Source organism: Natrix helvetica (assembly GCF_964273705.1).
Source record: "Natrix helvetica genome assembly, chromosome: 2".
NCBI lineage: Eukaryota > Metazoa > Chordata > Lepidosauria > Squamata > Natricidae > Natrix > Natrix helvetica.
Genome location: NC_138552.1, coordinates 203,120,117 through 203,141,492, shown reverse-complemented (window position 1 = coordinate 203,141,492; position 21,376 = coordinate 203,120,117). Strand labels below are relative to the sequence as shown.

At 37.0% G+C, this 21,376-nt stretch overlaps 1 protein-coding gene across 5 annotated transcripts in view; it reads right to left on the bottom strand.

The window, feature by feature from the left end:
- Positions 1-817: 817 nt before the first annotated feature.
- The window catches only part of ADGRG6 (adhesion G protein-coupled receptor G6), a 105,840-nt gene continuing 85,281 nt past the window's right edge, over positions 818-21,376 (bottom strand). For 4 of the 5 annotated variants that reach the window (XM_081942645.1, XM_081942646.1, XM_081942647.1 and 1 more), the window contains 5 exons: positions 19,726-19,840; positions 17,613-17,896; positions 13,491-13,592; positions 10,149-10,301; positions 818-3,589 (listed from right to left, as the gene is read on the bottom strand). In XM_081942645.1, coding sequence (XP_081798771.1) covers positions 3,411-3,589; positions 10,149-10,301; positions 13,491-13,592; positions 17,613-17,896; positions 19,726-19,840 — 833 coding nt within the window. In that variant the 3' untranslated portion in view covers positions 818-3,410. Of the gene's footprint in view, positions 3,590-9,170; positions 9,218-10,148; positions 10,302-13,490; positions 13,593-17,612; positions 17,897-19,725; positions 19,841-21,376 lie in introns of all 5 variants that reach the window. The other variant, XM_081942649.1, reaches the window with a different exon arrangement.

The following is a 21,376-nucleotide window of genomic DNA, read 5'->3' as shown; positions in this document are numbered from 1 at the left end:
ATCCCTGACAATACATAAAAATACCTTCCCCTTTATGTCATCCTTCTCTTTTCAGTCAGGTAGTCTCCTGTGACTCTAAGGTCATTCAGCAGAGTTTAGAGTTCCCTGTCCTTTCAGTGTCTGGTTTAACTCTTCCATCTCCAAATTCTGGTGAAGAAAAATTACTTGGAAGAAATAGATCCGTGATGGCGAACTTATGGCATGCATGCCACAGGTGGCACGCAGAGCCTTCGCTGCGGGAATGCCAGCTGTCCTCCCAGCCCAGCTCCACTGTACATGCAGGTACCCCCATCAACCAGGTGTTCGGGTCTCTGCTGCACATTGCGTGGGGGGCAAGGCGCATGTGGGGGGTATGCGAACATGAGTGTTGGGCAAGGTAAATGCATAGGGGATGCTCGCATTGCATTTTGAGGCCTCCACAGTGTCCCTGTGCCCTGTTTTGGCTTTCAATTGGTACAGGAAGATTTCCAGGCCCAAAACAGGACACTGGGGGGGTGCATGCGGCCCCTGCCCCCCCATTTTGGGCCTGGAAGGCCTTCTGCAATGATCTAAAAGCCAAAAATGGGAGCGGGTGTGGGGGGGGCGCATGCCGGGGGGGGCGAGGGAGAACGTGGGGTCACGTCCACATACACAGGGGGTTATGTGCGCATGTGTGTGTGTGTGTGTGTGTGTGTGTTGCACACACATTGCATTATAGGTGTAGGCACGTGCATTTTTGACATGTGATGACAAAAAGGTTAGCCATCACTGAAATAGGTTATTATTCGGCATTCTACCAAAGAATTTCGTTGATCAGTTGCAAAGAATCAAGAGCCACTCACAATTATGAAAAATTTAATGACTTAGACTACTGATGTTACAATGTTTGTATAAATTGTATCACTAGCCCCTAAAAACTAATGTTTGAAATTATATCAGTATTTCCGTGATAAACAAAAGCTTACCCAATAAACTGTACACATAGCAAATCTAACATGCAGACATATTCACACATACACACCTATTTTTCTCCCTATCACTTAAAGTTTGCATATAATTACAAGGACTGCTAGAGTGCAGCTAAAATATGCTGACGTATTTTGAACCTCAGAAATAAATAAATATATACAAAGAAAGTTAAGCTTTGCTGATAAGAAAACCAAAGATCTATACAGAAAGACAATATGATGAAAGAAGAGCACTAGAAAAACTATTTATCTGATATAATTTTTTAAGGATTACTACATGGTAGTAAATGCAAAGAATATTCTTATTTGGCTAAAACATAGGCACATTTCACATTAATCTGGTCAGATAAAACCAACTTCAGGGGAAACTAAAGTATTACAATTTTCCTAATGAAAGTCAAGCATTAATTACCATTTTCATATTATTTACTTCCAATTACCATATACAGAAATACATTTTCCCTTCTTATTTTGTATATTTTTATCCAGAAGAAATATTACATAAGCCACTTTCTGAAATTTATTAAGAGATATAAACTAATTTTTTAGAAGGCACATATGAACAAAACATTCTCTTTAGTAAAGTGATTTGATCTCATCAAATTCTGGTATAATTTGATGTCATAAGGAATCATTCACTCATATTAAATTAAATCCTTAACCCATTATAAATAATTCTTTTTAGGGATTATAAAGCAAATTAAATTGAAGTCAAACAATTTTGGTGCTACGGGGCAACTTAATTTGACAATTCTGATGGTGAAAATTAATAAATTGTAGTTCTTAAACAGCTATAAAACAGATGGAGTTGAAATGTATTTTGAAAATAAGCATGCAGAGATTATTGCCATAGAAAGAGGGGGAAATCCTATGATCACCTGTCAGTCACTGGTCAAATTTGCAATTCTGTACACATTTTCCTTAAAATAAGCCTCCTTGTATTCAGTTGGAATTACTTCAAAGACATACTGGAGATTATGCTATATATTACTGGGAGATTAAATAAAGTAGCACACAGAAAGAGTTATTAAAGAATTGAGCAAGTGATTGTTTTATATTTAGCATATAATTTTTAAAAAATATTTGGAGTCCTTAACTAATTTCATCCAAAGAGAATTTGTATTATATTTGTAAACAAAGAACATAACAACATTCTCCTTTAGAGATGAGGTGTACTGACTTTAGTAAATCTAAGTATATGTGCTTCAGAGTATGTAATAATATAATCTGTAATTTAAAACACTGTATGAAGGGAAGAATAGATGGCATGACCGCTAGGCTTACATGTGAAAATCTCAATTGTTTCAGCAGCTGTGTATACCTGAAATGATAAAGATTTCTTGTTAGGTATGTGTCAATACACATCTTGGAAAAGATCTATCTGGGTGAAAAAGTGTAAAAATTGGCAGTAACTTCATTTGTACAGGTTAATAAACATTGCTCTTCAGGCATAAATAAATGGAAAACATGCTTCAGCCTGGAATTCCATGTAACTAAGGATGTAAAAATAAAGCAAATTAGGAAAAAACTGATGAAAGTTTATATATAATATTGGACTGATTCAGAATTTCTATTCTTTGATCATGATGAAGATACATAGGAACTTTGACATATTCAACAGCTCAGTTTCTTTTGGTCTATAACTAGGCAAAATTTCAAGCTAACATAAAACACTTCATTAAGCTCTTCCAAAAGCACACTTCAATACTTCAGCCATTAAAAAATAATAAAATAATAAATATGGCCCAGAGTTTGCAAGCAAGAGTTAAGATCAAGAGTTAAGATAATCTTTGAAACACTTTTGGTTTCTGTAATCAGGCACAAAGAAGTATAAATTTTCTAAAAAAAATGTTTTTCTTTGTTTTGTCTGTGGAGAAAAAAAAAATCTCAAATGACCTCTCTAGCATTGCACAAGCAGACCTCTGCTTATGCCACAAGCAGAATATGCTATCATCTCTCTTTTCAGAGATTTGATAATATTAAACAAGGGGATCCATTTATACTTACAGACATGCACAATTGTATAGCTCTCTCTGTGTAAGGCTACATATGTGAACGAGCACGCACACACACACACACACACACACACACATCACAGAAGAACATTTGGGTTGATGCAACATCTTAACAGCATGCTCTGGAAATGTCTTTGGAAGCTACAAGCTTTAGTTTTGGGCTTTTCAGGATTCTTAATTTTGCAAGATTATAGATGGGATTAATAAATGCGTCACCGTGTAGATGCTTGAGAACTGTTGATAAAAGAATGCCAGCATCAATGCTGGATCAGTGGAGAGAATTAATTAGATGTTCTGTTTCTCCAAATATAGGTAGCTGAACAGCTTATATAACTGGATAAAGCACAACACTTTGGTAGAATTTATATCTTCAGCCAGTCCCACAAGTTCAACACTTAATAATCTTTACGCTGTTTGTTGACTTGTCTTCTTCCAGAAACCCAGATATTCAGAATTTTGTACTGTGGCTCAGGGAGTCTGACATGATCATACTTCTATAGAAATTGTCTGATTGAGTATTGTAGTAACCTTTCACTTTGTCAATGACTTGGTGAACTGGGATGATTGACGTCTGTTCCTTGTCCACTTGGATGTATTTTGTTGAAGGCTTGTCAAGAAAAACATTGTCTGATTAAAAAACAAGACAAAACAAAACAAGTCAGTAATGTTGAAAACAAAATTTACTGCCAACCGGATGACCTCAGACAACCCCTTAGTAAATACTGTAAAGTATATAATTTCTTTTTGTTCCGAATTCTGATTTTCTTTTTACAATCCATACTATGAGTATGTAAGGTGCCAGTCTGATAATTACAACAGGCTTTACATTGCACATTAACAACCATATATTAAAGGTTTTTCCTTTATTATCTTCTTATAAAATGTCATCATTTTTGTGTTTTAGGGAGGCAATTATAAACAAACCATTTGGATGAGGTTCAGGAAATAGAAGTAGCAAAATGGTGATTTAAACTTTCAGTTTTGAACGTATGAAACAATTCAGAATAAGGACAAGAGAAAATACATCTCATCAAGAGTCATGCCAGAAAGGGGAAAGACATTCATTTTTTACTACTGAATTGCTGAAATTAGGAAAGTTGTACTAAAATCAATAGTAATGGCTACAGGTTTCACCATTTTTAGACTCAGCTTATTATGTGCTGAGAAAGGATTTTGACTGAGTTCCTCACTACCAATTTACATTCATATTCCATTTCATTTGTGCACATAGACTAGCGATGGTGAACCTTTTTTGGCTCGCGTGCCATAAGTGGGGGGAGCGCAAGGGGGTCGTGTGCGGGCGTGCCGTGCCCATAATGCAATGGGCGACCCCCCAGTGCGCATACATGCACCACAGACACTCCCCATTTTTACATGCTTTTTTCGCCCTCCACAGGCTCCAGAGGCTTTATAGGAACCCGGGGAGGGCGAAAACAGCCTCTCCCGCCCCCCTGGACGCCCTCCAGAGGCTTTAGGGACCATCAGGAGGCTTCCCTGACACCTTCAGAGCGCTCAAAATGACAATCCAAGCAAACCGGAAGTCACTTCCGGTTTGCTCGGGGGGTCATTTTGTGTGCTCCGAAGGCTTCAGGGACCACCAGGAGGCTTCCCAGACTCTTTCAGAGTGCTCAAAACAACCCTCCAAGCAAACCTGAAATCACTTCTGGTTTGCTCGGGGGGTCGTTTTAAGCGCTCTGAAGGCTTCAGGGACCGTCAGGAGGCTTCCCTGACGCCTTTGGAGTGCTCAAAACGACCCTCTGAGCAAGCCGGAAGTCACTTCCGGTTTGCTCGGAGGGTCGTTTTAAGCATTCTGAAGGCTTCAGGGGGCTTCCCTGAAGCCTCCGGAGCAGTCAAAATGACCCTCCGAACAAACTGGAAGTCTGTTCCTGAACTTCCATTTTGCCCGTAGGGCCAGTTTTTTGCATTCCAGAGGCTTCACGGAAGCTCATGAAGCCTCTGGAGGGCCTCAGGGGAGGAAGGAGAGGCTCTTTTCACCCTCCCCAGGCTCCTATAAAGCCTCTGGAGCCTGGGGAGGGCGAAAAATGGCTTTTAAAAAGGGTGAACTCAGCTGGCCAGCGCGCGCATGCGCATTGGCCAGCTGAGAGAGCAGCCCCTTGCATGCCCTGACAAATGGCTCCGCGTGCCACTTGTGGCACGCGTGCCATAGTTTTGTCATCACTGACATAGACTGTGTTATCTACATTGAAATGAATGTAAAACCCATGCACCACCTCCAGAGATGCAGAATCTATAGATTTAGGGTTTTATTTATTTATCAAATTTAGGTACTGCTCATCTCACTTTCAGAGTGATTCTGCTGCATCTAAAGGTGACATTACTTCAAACTGTAAAGAAGGTACAGAATTGACACTGGAAGTCACAGCTTCGTATTCTTTTTTTTTTAATAACATGCACTGTCTCTCACCCTCTATTATGTTATGATTATATTGTGTATTTCCATTTTTTTTATGTTAATGACCCTGTAATCCCTTGCATCAGGGTGGAGTTGGGATGCCTGAAAGGAACACAAGCATTTACTGGCTGGGTGCCTTTCTTGATGCCCACACGGAGTTCACAGCAGACAATAACTCATTGAACCAAGAGAAATATCTGCTGTTAGCTAGGATCGAACTCACAGCCCCCTGATTATAAGGTGAGAGCTCCACCTCTAGGCCACCATGCTGCTTATATTGTGTGCTTCCCGTATGCTGGGCAAAATCAGCTGGTATGGCTATTGAAAACAAAATATTCCACACCATTACCATCTAACTAAAGATTCTTTGCAGAACTGAAATTTACAAGTTCTGATCAAAATTAGGAGAGGCACAGATTCCAGCATGCATTCATTTTACATAAAAGGTGCCAAAATGCACTTAGTTAATACATTTTGAGAAAGAAGAATAATGTTTAAATGCATTTTGTGTGAACTGGATAGTTTTCGATGTAGAGATTAACCCAGAAGAACATGCGATTAAATATCTGTGAAAGTAATATTGACTCATCTGTCTTTATTACACAGAATAAATAGCGTTATATATTACGCAAAAAAGAGAAAGAACTTGATAAAGTATTTTTTCTACTAAAACTAAAATATGCAATTTTGCCCTGGGTGCAATTAATGTCTATAACAACACTGGCAGAGTTTACTGAATTCCTTTTCAATAATGCTTGGTAGATAAAATATATTGTTTCAGACTTTGGCAGAGTTATACTATGACATAATCAGTACTGACTCAAGTATCAGCTGACTCCAACTGATTCAGTCAGCTGTGTTCATACTGGTAACTTCAGCCTCAAGCATACCTAGAACAAACTTTTGAGAAAAGGCTGGAGAATTCAAGGTAGTGAGCAGCTTTGCTGATCTAAATGTGACCATTAGATGGCGCTCATATAATGTTCTTCTTACTATACAACTAAACACATTATTTTTATACTGTAGGTATGTAAAGAATAAGATTTTACCTGCTGAATTCTTACCACAATTGATATGTGTTACTATTGAATAGTGAATATTATATTTATGCCAAAGACTAATACTCCTTAAAAAAATTAGCATTCAATTATCCAAACAAGCAACTATATAAAATTTAAATTGTTCATAAGTATAAACAAGAAGGAAAGGATTCCTCAATATAGAATAATGTACAGCTAAAATTAAGTAGATTTAAAATTAGACTTACTTATGAAATGCAAATCAAGAAAACACAAATTGCACAGGATTTTTTTACATGGAAAAAAAGTGTAGGTATGCTAAAATATAGCCAGAATGATTTTTTTTGCAAACATTTTTGTATTGTTTACTTTGGTTTTGTTGTACTATTTTTTGAAAAGGTGTAGTTATGATTTCTTGCATGTTATGTTATATGTATTTATTCAATACAAGTATGTGATTTAAGCGCTAAAGCGCATATTCCTACAGTGTTTAGGGTTTTAGGAGGAAGATCAATAAGAAGAGATACAACAGAGGTATATGAAATAAGCCATAGCATGAAAAATATAGAAAAGTTTCCCCCTTCGCTCTATTAGAAGTTGGAGTCAGCCATGGAGGTGAAACGTGCTGAGCAAAACAGCAAAACAGCATCTGCTACCGAAATGTGCAAAAGCAAATTTAGAAGCGCATTAACAGCTCATTAACCGGAGGGGTGGATTATAAAATATTTTATTCACAAACACAATAGCTACTTATTTAAATAGACACACTTTAATCCATAATCCATGTAGCTCTACAGGTGTTGATGAATTGCAATTCCCAGCAGCCACTGTCAGTCTGGCTAATGGTAAGGGATGCTGGATTCTGTAGCTCAGCCCCATTAGCAGACAATCTTTCCAAGGAAAGCTTCACTTTATCTAAGGAAGACCCATTAATTCCTCCTCCATCCCACCATTGGGATATAGGTTCAAGTCTCCAACAAAAGCCTGATGAAGGCAAAAGATGAACCAGAATAGAGGATCTCACAAATCCCTCACCAGTCCTTTAAAAGAGGGGTCCCCAACCCCCGGTCCATGATCCATGGCATGCCAAAAACTGATCCACACAAACAAGCAAAGCCCCATCTGCAGGATGCTGGCAGCATGCAAAACCATGCCCCTCCGGTGTGAGGAAAAACCTCTCTCCACGGAACCGGTCCCTGGTGTCGAAAAGGTCGGGGGCCACTGCTTTAAAAGATACCTCAACCAAGTTTATTGCACATCCTTCCTTCTCATCTTTTAGCCCTAATAATAGCCTCAAATTGGCTCTTTCCAGCTCTCATCTTATGGGAACTTCCGAGCCGTTTATCTAGCTTCCATGCTACATTGCGGTCCTATTCACTTAGATAAGTCTGCTAGTTCATGTTCACCCCTATCATGGCTCCAAGTTATTTAGGATGATGTAATAAATTTCTTTCTCCCCTCTTCCTTTATAGAGGGAATAGCTTTAATCCTCCAAATCCATGTGTGAAATGGGAGAGGGGGAGGGAATAGAGAACTGCAGTTTTTATTCTTCTTTCCAGTTGTGCTTTTTCAAGCAGATGGTGAAGGAGGAACCAAAGGGAGGCACTCAGACTTGCTCATTCATATCCACAACAGAAAGGACTGTATTGCAGCAACTCAGAGATGCGGTGATATTCAAGCCCTCGGGCCTTTCATAGGTTCACTTCTCCCACACCATGGTAAGTGGAGAAATTTCCACCATTATTTCAGGCTTTCCCAGCTCCTTTCTTCTTTCTCTCTCCTCCCTCAGCTGGTGAGATCTCCTCCATCCTGGTAGCTGTAGACTGTTTCAACAGCTGATGCAAAATAACTTGACCTATTCACAGATGCCATCCTCATGACCACTTCTCCTACCCAGACTGAGGAAGATGGCCCCTGCAGGAAGGGGAATGGCAGCTGCCTACTTTTATGTTCATAATGCTTTCTCCCTTTCTTGGAGGCTAAAATTGAATGACTGGAGTATGAACATGTACATGCTGTATATGGGATTGGAAGTCCATGGCCACACACTTAGCTGGTAGCAAGTCTAAGTCCTCAGGGCTAGAGATATTCATGGAGAATAGGAACAATGGCTTAATAGTTATATATTATGCTGAGCCTCAAAGGCAGCATGGCTTAAACCAACTGTCAGGGAGAAATATTTGAAGAAGACAATTTCCTCATTTCCTACCTATAAGCTTTTTGGGATGTCTCTGTTGGTCACTGTATGATAGCTGATTCCAGCAGAATTCATTCCACTTTCATTAGATGGGCTAAATATTAAAAATAAGTCTGAACCAATATACTGTCTATGTTCACTGCATGTTTTAAAAATTTAAGTAGGTTGGTAACTGAAAGTTTTTCCTAATGTTTTGAAAAACGTTCAGCATCAGAGAATACAGTAATTTCTTGTAGACATTATTACAAATTAGGTGAATCACTTCAATTGTGTCCTTTTTATTTTCTTCTTGTCAGCTACTAGACAAAAATATATTACCTAACAATATACATTCTATGAAGCTGTTCCCCTTGGATGTTTACCTCAAACAATGTTTCATTTTCATGCTAACCATAATCAAAAGCACCCTTGTGTACCAAATTATAGTCAGCCAGAATTAATGACAGAGAAAGATGCACAGTATAGAATGAAGCAATATGGATGATTAGTTAATCTTTTCTGCTGATTCAAACTTCATGCAAGTGTCCTTATACAAGCGCTTGGAAATCATGCATTCAGCAAATGTGATGTACACTTTACCTTGAATGTTCAACCACTGGTGAGGATGTGTTCTTAGAAGACATTATCTATACCATAAACATATGAGCAGCTGAATCAATTTTGGAGAACAGTGAAATAATTCAACAATTACTTGGAGATATCCACCACCATGTAAATTACTAAATTATGTTTAAACATAAGCATAACATACCAATTTGAATAACTGTATTTTATGCAGGTGTGCTCAAGCAGTTATTACAGAAAGAAAGATTAACATAAACTGTACTTTACAAATTTTGCACACAAACATAATATTTTTGTCACCTATATTAAAAAGAGATTACTAAGCTGTATCATGACCAAGGAGAAATAATCACCTCCAGTTACTTAAAGAAAATCTATTATCTAATGTAGAACTTCTGCAAATAAAGCTCTAATTTACAACAACACATCAAATTAGTTACTTACGTTGATTCATATTTAATGAATCACTAAAAAGACTCCTTGCAATTAATGCAATTGGGGTGGTGGTGTTATATGCCAATAATTATAAATACTTTAAAACACTTTCAGAGATTTTTTTTTGCACTCAATACAATGGGTTTTTTTTAAACTGTAACCCACCAAAATCACTTAAGTGAGATGTAGACATTTGATGAGTAAAATAAATAAAAATTAAAAGAAATGTTACTTATACAAAAAAGGAGTGTTAGCAGTGTTTTGTTGAAAAGTGCCAACAATCTTATTCTGTTTTAGATTTTGATAAGTTTTAGCTTTTGGTAATCTTAAAGATAACTCAATCCAATGTGGGCTTGAGAGCCTTCTGCCGATATATGTCACTTGAATGGGCTGTTGGAAAAAAATAGCATTGAAGCAGATGAATCCCAGGCAAATTCTAGTTAATTCCCATGGATGCATTTCCTGTCCATAACTTATCTAAGGTTCCACATCAATGTAAACCAAGCTATCTCAGGTAGATAGTTTAAAATTAGACTTTTCATATTGAAAACTACTGACCAGAATGGCTGTTCCTTTTATGGTAGGTGTTGGATGTGGATTTGGATTTTGAAGTCAGGTATGTTGAATTAGAACCAATAGAACTGGAAGATAAGGATTTCCCCAGATTGTCTGAACTCTTCTTTATTATATTAGTTGCTGTTTTACTCCAGTCTGAAAATAAATGAAAGCAAAACTGGCTGTGATTGCATACCAGGTTGAAATAATTAGTCAGACCTTAAAAGAAGCAAAGGAATGGAATTAAAGAAAGCACAAATCATTTTCATTTTTCCCTAGTGTACTTATTACCCTTTATTATGCAAATCAGGCAATCATACATACATCTGTGCTGACAATATGGGAAATTCATATATGCAGTGACACTGCCATGTTAATGATATTATTATTTAAACATTTGAAATTATTCCCACCCTGTCACTTATATAAGATACAAATAATTCTTGTTCAGCAAGGCTTGGGGTGGTTTCTACTGCATGGGGAAGGAGTGAGGGGATGTGTAACTAGTGAGAGATGCATGGCAAGGCTCAGGGAGATATTAGGGTGTGTGCCACAAGGTTAGGGAGGGTGTGCAAGAAAGGTGCAGCAAGAAGGCAGAGGTTGTGCAGTGGTTCCTGAATAGCCTGCAGGTTGCAAGTGCAGAGGGGCTGAGAAAGATGTGCAGGTGGGGGAGACTCCAGTAACTTGCAACCTTCCCTGCCAGCTTCCCCACTGACTTATTGGGAAAGCCATCGGAAAAGGTCATAAATGACAATCAGATGACTGCTGGGTACTACAACTGATCAAGTGGTTGCCAAGTGCCCAGATCATCATCACATGATCATGGGGATCCTGGGACGGCCAGAACCCTAAGGATCAGTTGTAACTACTATTCATTCAGCACCATCATAACTTTGAACAGTTCCTGAATGAATAGCTATATGTTGAAGACTATCTGTATGCACAAAGATGGAGAAATACTAAAATGCCCACAATGGAAGAATAGATTGTAAAGATGGCCGAACCAACAGAAATGACAAAAATGACCTATTTATTAGAAAGTAATAAATACTTTTATTAAAGACTGGGAACATTTTCGGAAAATGGTAAAATATTGAAATGATGATTTCTGGATTTAATAATTGTAAAAAGATTGAATAAGGGTCGAGGGACTATTATATTGTTCTGTAGGGAGGAGAGATAATGAGTTTGTCTTTATCTTTTGCTTTTAACTATTTTTTCTGCATATTTTATCTTCTCTTTTTTCCTTTATATTTGCTTTTAGCTATGTAAAAATATTTAATAAAAATTATTTTAAAATGTAAATGTTCCCTAAATGCAACCACTAAATAATGACTTTCTGTACCAAGATTCTGTATGATTACATCTTAAACCGGAGTTTAATTTAACTAATTCCTTTGGATTTAAAAGGAAACACAGAAATGAATCTTGATTGAAGAAGTGAGGTGAATTTCACCATTGTGATAGATGTTTTTAAAATACACTTTATATGCTTTTAGTGCTTTCAGTTCCTATCCCATGCATTACTAAAGAACACAGAGAACCTCAAGAGAAACTATTTCAAGATCCTTTATGCTTTTTACTCATATCCTTTCTTCCGCCAGCTCTCAAATGTGCAAAAGAAACTATTCAACCATATTCCATATGCCCACTAACATAAATCAGAAACATATATCCATTTGCCCAATACATAAACATGAACATTATTCATTTAGTAGACTCAGGGTGTTCAAATGTTCGTAGGCAACTAGCTTCTATGAAGTGGATGAGGCTATAAGCAATATTTTCTAAGCTACAGATACAATTTTAAAAAGGTTAGGAGCAATTAAAGGTTTCCCTTGTCCAGTCAATACTGATTCAATGAGATGGTGCTCATCTCCGATTCTCAGCCTAGGAAGCCTGAGATATGTTTTTATCATCATGTGGCCAGCATGAAAATACAGAATGTAGTGACCTTTCCCACTGAAGTGGTACTTATTTATCTATTTGCATTTGCATGCTTTCGAACTGCTAGGTTGGCAGGAACTGGGGTGAGTAATAGGAGCTCAACTTGTTGTGCAGTGCTCAGGTCTCAAACCTGAGCTGTCAGCTTTCCAGTAACAGAAAGCAATGGAAGTATATAATTATTTAAAACTTCCTATCAATGCTACTACAGAAGTTCCTTTTAAGTTCCAGTTACTACTAAAATTCCATTAATTCCTGGAATTATATACATACAATAACTAGGAAGTTAAATAAGAAATCTGGAAAGTTGGCAAAGGCAAATACCTTCCATATAATTGCCAAGAAAATTACAAGGACATTTCTGTAAGTAACCCATTCTAGATGAAGTCGATTTTGCTTTAATAATGAGGAGTAGAATTGACCTTAATTAAAGTAAGAAATCATAGAATAAAATGACAATTATATAGTATATGGATCTTGTCTATTTATCTACTAAATAGGAATTCTGCAAGGCTTATGAATACATACTGTATATTTAATTCAGTGAAAGCTAAGATAAAAGGATCAAAGCAATTGCTCTGTTTCAGACTTTATTTTCTAATATCTCCTCAAATATTTACATAAACATTGCAAGGAAACTCTTATTCTTTGAAATAACATCATTTGCAGAAATGGCACATTCTCAATTTTCTAGTAGATAGATTCTATTAAATATCTCAGAAAGTTGAGCTTAGCAGGTCTTTGCAGGTCAGCACATGGATGAAAGTTTACCTTATAATGTACATTTTAGCTTTATGGGTTCAATTAAGAGAGAAAAATTACAAAGGTGTTGTGGCCCAGCAGGATCCGGTTGAGCTGCTGATGGACTCGGATAGCAAGGAACCATATGAGTCTGCCCTGGATGATGTGGAGGACTCTGTGCAGGGTTCAGACTCAGAGCAGGGACCAGAGAGGCTGGTTGGCCACCAGGAGGCGCCTGAGGCATGGAGCAGTGGGGAGGATCAAAGGCAGTTTGTCCCTGATGCTAGATTGAGAAGGGCTGAGAAACGGAAGCAGCAACTCCGTAGGCAGACTCACAGAAGATGATTAAGCACAGGTGGTTGTGGATTGGCCCCTCCCAAGAGAGATTATAGGTGAGGCGTTGGGAGGGGACATTTGCAGGAAACAACCATTCGAATTAGTAGTTAAGAAAATCTATCTGTGTATTCTAGCCGTGTCTGTTCGTTTGAATTATCTGGGTTGCTGCAGAACTACTCTATTGAATGTGAGTTGTCTGGGCCCTCAGCCAAAGGATTCGTTATCTCAGTAATTAAACAATGGCAAACAGCCAAGCCTGTGTTTTGGTTTATTCACAGGCGTGGTGTGTGTGTGTGTCAGAACACAAAGGGTAGTTCATATTACCTGAGTTATCCGCCAGCCTGAATCGTCCACAACAAAGATGCCTTCTCCATTGCTTTTGTACATTTTCTTTCATTGCACAGTGGAATATGAATATAAATAAACCTGAAAAGGAAAGTAATAATAAAATCTAGGGTTTTAGTAAAAAATGGTAAGAAACACACATAAAGACACAAATACCTTTGGTTCATGAAATAGTATATATGATATTTAGATATATACCTTAACTAATTGTTACATATGTGCAAACCTAACCAGATATGAATTCAACTGATTCAGAGTAAGGTAGAAGTTCTAATAAATTAGATCAGGAGTCCTCAAACTGTTCAGCTCATCAATCCCTTCATGCAGTTTCAGCTTGTCCATCATTCTACACACATTATTATATGAAAATAATTTAATAAATATTATTTAAACTAATGATTCTATGTATAGTAATCAACAGTCCTATAGGCATTTGGAAATCAATATTGACCACAGTTAGACAGACCATCTCATTTTTAAGCCAAGCTGGTTAATATATGAATGTCATCCAATTGAGCAAATCTTGGGCATGTGTCCTTTCTCCAATGGTTTCCATAATTCTCCTCCCCTTACTCCCCTAATCATGCTGATGCTGTATCCTTAATGGTGACATTAAACAGGAGAAGCAAAGCTTTATTGAACATTACTGTTATTTCCCTGATGCCTTTATATTTAGTCCTAATACTGCTGCATTCCAGGTTCCATCAATTCATCCTCTTATAGTGCCATTAGCAATGGAACAATCATAGTAGAAGTGCCAGGAAAGAGGCATATTTGAATGCTGAAGTTGGATGGACCTGGGCTCTGGGGACAAGCATGTATAGATGTGGAGTAAAGCACTTTAAATATTATTTTGCTTGGGTTAAAATGTTCAATTTGCATATTATTTAAACAGGAGGAAGACTCAAGCCTGTTCTAATCCAGAAATATATGTATTATCGTCTTGTCTATTATTACATCCATTTGGATGTAGAGGTAGAAGATAAATGATGTACTGTAGCATGTTCACATTATTCTGCCTTACTTGTTGGTCCCAATGGAATTTTGTCGTCGACAACCCATAAGCTGGCAATTGTTACATTATCAATTTTTTAAAAAGAATCTTATTTTATTTCCATTAATTATATTAATGAAATAGAAAACACCTTTTCTTTTTAAATGACAAGGTACTCCAAATATATTTATTAATTATTTTAACAAATAGTATTCTAACAAATATTATTAATACTTTTCTATTTCTCTGTTTATTTAAAAAAATATCCATATCTATACTTCAAGGTATCTCTATAGCATGCTTCATATGGAGATAAACATTCGTTTGTTAAACATTGCAAATTAATGTTTAAAGATGGGATATAGAAACTGGTAAAGAAAAACAAATGTATAGAATTAGAACATGACATTAGGGGAGACATGATAGCAGTGTTCCAATATCTCAGGGGTTGCCACAAAGAAGAGGGAGTCAAACTATTCTCTAAGGCACCTGAGGGTATAGAACAAGAAGCAATGGGTGGAAACTAATCAAGGAGAGAAGCAACTTAGAACTGAGGAGAAACTTCCTGACAGAACAATTAATCAGTGGAACAGCTTGCCTCCAGAAGTTGTGAATGCCCCAACACTGGAAGTCTTTAAGAAGATGTTGGATAGCCATTTGTTTGAAACGGTATAGTGTTTCCTGCCTAGGCAGGGGGTTGGACTAGAAGACCTCCAAGGTCCCTTCCAACTCTGCTATTGTATTGTATTATTATTACAATACAGTTATCTGGAATTCAATAGGGAGAGTAATCTGATTCATATGGCTTACATAACTTGATTCTAACCATGACATTTTAAATACAGTTTATATAGTATTCATATTGCTAATGTATACACAAGTTGTACATATGAAATAAATGATCTATTGAATGATTTTCCTCTAGCACGTACATGGCCTTTTGATTACTAGGAAAATAGGAACTTTATTCAGTTATGCTTGTATTCAGATATATTGATAAGCAGGGGAGAACAATTTCATAAATAGAGTACAGCTGTATAAGTAGGTACCTATGATAAACTACTGTATTTTTCAGTTATAGAGCACACATTGCTTAGTATGAAAAAAAAAAACCCTGTTCAATTTGTAAATCAAGTTTTTTTTTCTTCCCTTTAATTCCTTGAACTAATTAACACAGGCTGCTATTAGGGTTGTTTGCTAAACTGGAAACTTTCTTCTTCCTAAGTGGGATTCTTTGAAAAATGTGTGGGATTCTTTGAAAAATGCATAAATGTGAATTTGTTTTGGAACTCTCATTGGATTTCCAAGAACAAATTTTAATAATTCATCTGGATTTTGGATAATAACCCAGATTCCGAGACTTTACTGGCAAGAGTGTTCAAGCAATTCCAATAAAATCAAGTATGGAGATAGTCCTCAGGAATACCTTTTACTTATACACTTCACTGGTTTTATTTTTTTAAATGAAACCTTGGCAGTCTTTGTAAAACTGCACCAATTCAAGCTTTCTATCACATATGATTGGTGTTTTCTGACAACACCGTTAGAAAAGCAATGGCATGAAATAAAATGGGGAGTATCTTGGATAAAAAGGGAAATGACTGAAAAAACAAATGGAGAGCTGATGGTGTGAAAGAGAGATCACTTTTTAAGTTGGCCCTTTTCTGCTACAAAAAATTACTCCTGAAGGGGTAGTGATATAGGCTTGATAACCTAAACTAAATTTAAATGTTATTACAACAAAGCCACATCTTGTCTACATGATAAATATTTCAAAATTTGGATTTTTAAAAATAATTAATTATTTGCATCCTTCACTTGCTCATAGATAATAAACAAATGAACAAAAATAATTAACATATTATAATATAATAACATTTTATAATACATTTCCCCCCTTTTATTCTTTCTAAACTAGTGGAATACTGTAGCAGAAATTGTGTAAAATAGTCTGTTTACCAGCAAGATAACATGAAAAACTGAAAGCTGAATAGAATTTGATATGGCAAAAGTAGATGGCAAAAAACAAGGGAGAAAAATCAGAACCATTTGTTCATTCTAAACTTTCCTATTTCAATAATAAGGAACATTTTAGGCTTAATTTTGAGTGCATTATTAATTCTAAATTAGATATTTTGAATAAATTTCAAGTTGGAAAGCAGAAATGTGCCGATTATACATTTCTTACTCGAAATGCTTGGATGAATTAAACTTTCTAGAAACAATCAGAACAGGACAGTGGTGGGTTCCGGATTCCATTCCAACCGGTACGGTTGGAACAGCCCAGGTGTCACCCACATGAACGCGCGCAGTGTGCGCACATGCGTCATACTTGCCTGTGACGCTTTCGCAAGCCTCCGTGACGCTGCAGCTGCTCAGCAGAGCATCGCACAGGTACCGTATGTGCTGTGTGCATGCACAGAAAAGGTTAAAGCACAGGTAAGGAGCGAAGGCGGGCGGGCCCTCCGAAGCACCGAACCGTACCGGTATCCGGTGCTCCAGGCTGACTCCAATAAACCCGTACTGGGGCATACTGCCTGCAACCCACCACTGAAACAGGGTGCATTAAGTCCTCGAGGCTACGAGGCCATTGACTATAATTGCTGCCCCCTGATTGGTTGAGACGCAAGCAGCCAGCTGGTGGGAGAATGCAGCCATTCCATTGGTTCAGTGTCTGACAGCTCTAGTATAAAAAGGCTGTCAGCTGTCAAATGTTGCTGTTTGCCGGGTCGAGGTTTGCCTTACATTTTGCCATGTTAAACTGTTAATAAAGGTTGTGTTAGCTTTGCTTCAGTTCCTGCCTGCCTCGTTCTCCCTACAGAACAGGGTAAGTTGGAGAACATTTCCAGTTCCAAAAAAATTCTATTCACCATGATATGATGTTTCTGAATTCTATTATCATCAATTACTGTCATGTGCTATTTATGCTGTATAGTTTTTAAAATTGATGCCATTTGTGTGTGTACGTGTGTGTATTTGTATGGGCTTAAAACTACAAATCTTAAGTACAATTTATCTGTTAAGAGTGCTACCTAATGCATATAATATACCTGTGAATCTGTAAGTTATCAGAAATTAGGTTATTATTTATACATTCCTCTACTCACCTTGCAATGAGTTGGAAATACAGAAGAGATACACAAAAGGAAGATACAGTGGTCCCCAGGCAAAAAAAGCAAAACCCCACGTCATGCCGAGGAGGAAAGTCAGGCTAATAACACTACGAAGGTTTCTCAGGATCTCTTCCCGCATAGTTCTATTGGTCCGTTTCCCATTTCGTCCACATATTTGCATCATCACCACAACAAACATGGCGATGTTCATGAGGAACATGATTCCAAAGTAGCCAACACAAGTCACGTAAAATACAATGGTGCTTTTAATCCAGCAGCTGTAAAAAAAAAAAGTATTAATTCTATGTTATTCCCATGTTACAAAATTCTGGTTGCTTTGGGCTACAAAAATAAAAGGCTTTAACTTATTACTTCCTCAAAGTTGTATATCAGGGTAAGGGTAATGTTGGATTAGTAAATGATCAGGCAAATTCAGAATCAGTTATTCTGTACTTCTAGATACCTCAAACATTGCCACAATTTCCTCAGTGAAGATTAAGTGTTTCTCTGAACAAACATGAGAACACTTAAAATCTGTTGCTTCTTTTGATCCATTAAGGTTAATACGCAGACAAACTCTGGTTTCCTGAAATCTATCTGAAGAAATTCAATATCCAGCCAGGTACTGTCCCAAATGTAAATATTCCTGATTTTATAATCATCTCCGATTACATTAAAAAAGCCCTGAAACTGCAACCTCAATATTTATTGACATGGACTTTAGACAACATGGAAACATCCTATGAACGATGAATATTCACAGAATGCATGGTTATTTCACCAGGAACATGTTTGTTTATATTGGAATGAAAAACTCAAATAAATATCACATAAACATACATTTCATGAGTAAAGTTTTCAATATAAAAGTATGTAAGTGAAAGTGAACCCCTTTGATTTCAGTGGAGGTTAATTCCAGAAGGAGCAGAATAAATGCTATGTCACAATGTTGATAGTCCTCAACTTAAAAGTTTGTTTAGTGACCCTCTGAAGTTACAGCAGCACTGAAAAAAGTGACTGGTGATCGTTTTTCACACCAACAACCCTTGTAGCATCCCTCTGGTCACATGATCAAAATTTGGGTGCTTAGCAACTGACTCATATTTATGATGGTTGTAGTGTTCTTCAGTCATGTGATCACCTTTTGCGGCCTTCTGACAAGCAAAGTCAAAGGGGGAAAATAGATTCACTTAACAACCATGTTATTAACTTAACAGCTGCAGTGATTCACTTAACAACTATGGCAAGAAAGGTCATAATATGGGGCAAAAACTTACTTAACAACTGTCTCAGTTGTTGCAATAAAATGTTTGGGCTCAATTATGGTTGTAAGTTGAGGGCTACCTGTACTAGTCTTTTCAGCAATAAACTCATAAAGCGTAGTTAAAAAAAATATAAGTACCTCCATTTTAAATCATTTATGCACGTGTTTGGAAAGATAAACTTATCAAATTTTGCAGTTATATGGAAGAGAGATATTTAAGTCCATAAGCAAAATGAAGCAAAGTACATTCATGTGAATGCCACACATGCACTAACCTAAGTCAATGGTTTCTACTAAATATTTCCAGAAGAATCATCACGTAGTAAAAATTAGAATTCCAACACAAAAGTTTGTAGCACCGAATTACTAAAATATTATTAATCGTGAGTCATAGTTCAAATAGGACAGTAATGTCCATGAGAACATGTCTTTTGACACTATGTTAGAAAACTGCATAAGCACATCATGTCTCCCTAAATAATGCTTCTTCCTCATCCAACATCTACCACACGCTGTCAAACTCGATAATATCATGGGCCAGATTGTGAAGTTCTTTGCCTTTGCGGGTGGGGTGGGTGTGGCCTGCAAGTGATGTATCCGGCCTGTGGGCCTCGTTTGACAGGCCTGATGTAGAATTATTTGTGTTACATTTTAATCAAAGTGGAAAGCTTACTTAACTAGCTAATTGGAAAGAAGAGGGTCATGACAAATTTGCCTTTATCGTGTTTGCCTTTACTGCCGTCATTTCAGATACATACTCTTATTGGATTCACATCACTTTAAAAATGATTTAAAAGCATTTACCAGGCTGTTTGCATCATTACATTTTAACCAAATACTTACAAATCATCTCCACCTTGTTCCTTATTATTTTTGTCATTCAAAACATTGTTGTAAATATTGTTTGTATTGGCATGGGTGCTTGCTAGAATAATAATTACCACCAATGCTGGAAAACCTGCAATAATATAAAACACAGCAAAAGGAAGTTTTATAAACATATAATAATCTACCTGTTGCGAATGTATACTGCAGATTCATATATACATGGATTTTCATCATATAGATCTTGTTTATCTCGTATAGGTGTCAAATTCGATCGCGTCACATGATGTATCGTGACGTATCACTATGTTTTTTGCCTTTGTGGAGCCGGGGTGGGCGTGGCCTGTGTGTGATGCATCCAGCCCGTGGCTGCCAGATTGACAGGCCTGTCCTATGGGATTGGATTTACTTTCCATGGGGGAGGAAAGGCTGAACTCTCTAATCACTGTACTTATATACTACATGAAGGACTAGAAGTTGAGTCTGCATTTTGCCTATTTAATCAGAAAGAAAGGATAAAGTGCTATCTCTCCAAAACCACTGGTATAAGGTATATATGCCAGGTGAGGCACCCTCATAAAGTGCTGGTAGCAGGAAGTACCAAGATGCTACCTCACAGCTAAACTTCACAAGGGTGTGGGGACATGAGGTATCTGAAAAAAGAGGTAGGACCTCCGACCTTCCACCTTGTGAATCTCAGCCATCTGCCACAACATCGAATAGAGCAAATTAATGCAACAGTGGCTTTAAAAACAATTATCAATAATTCTAAAATGCTGTATATACATAATGTATATGCATATATAAATGTATATTATTATGCCTGTGTGCATTTGAACTTTTGATGTGAACGAAAGTGTTTAGCTTCACCTTTTCCCTATTTTCATCCATTTTCAAATACTCACTGTAACTGTAAACCTTAAGCTGCAGTGTATACACCATAGATAACAACAAATCTGCCAGCTCAACTTGACTTGTGTTTATGTCTCGTTTCAAATACCTCAAGAGAGGAATAGCTGAACAAAATAATAATAAAGGGCTTTGCATATGATGCTACACTGGTAAGGATATATCTTACATAGGACAAGTTGACTTTTTCTAGTGTTTCTAATCCTCTCCAACTTTCCAGAACAGATTCTGTAGATACAGCATAACATTTCTGGCGGTGAAAAATCTTTCTTTATTCATCTTTAGTATTTTGCTCCAAGTAGTTGCAGTGGATAAGAGTAGTTATATACTGTATATCAGGGGCAGGCAAATGATTATCAAAAGTCTTATAAAGACTTATTAACCCACTCTTTTAAAGACAAAGAAGTGAAGTAATTCACTTCTTTGTCTTTAAAAGAGTGGGTTAATAAGTGGGTTAACTGAAGTAAATGTAAAGTATTCCAAAAGCTAATTTCAACTGTTAATAAAGCGTATAAAAGATTCTTCATTGGTGGACAACATCATTTCTCAGCTAAACTGACAAATGCTAGATCATATGTTGCTTTTAAAATTTATTAGACTTTAGGGGATATTTAATGAATATAGAAAAATATAGAAAATTGCATTCCAATCTATCTGAGTTCTAAGGATTCAGCACAAAGTCAATAACATGTGGTTTAATGTTCTATTCTAGATTTTATTTAAAAAAAGATAAAGGTTTCCCTGTCCAGTCATGTCCAAC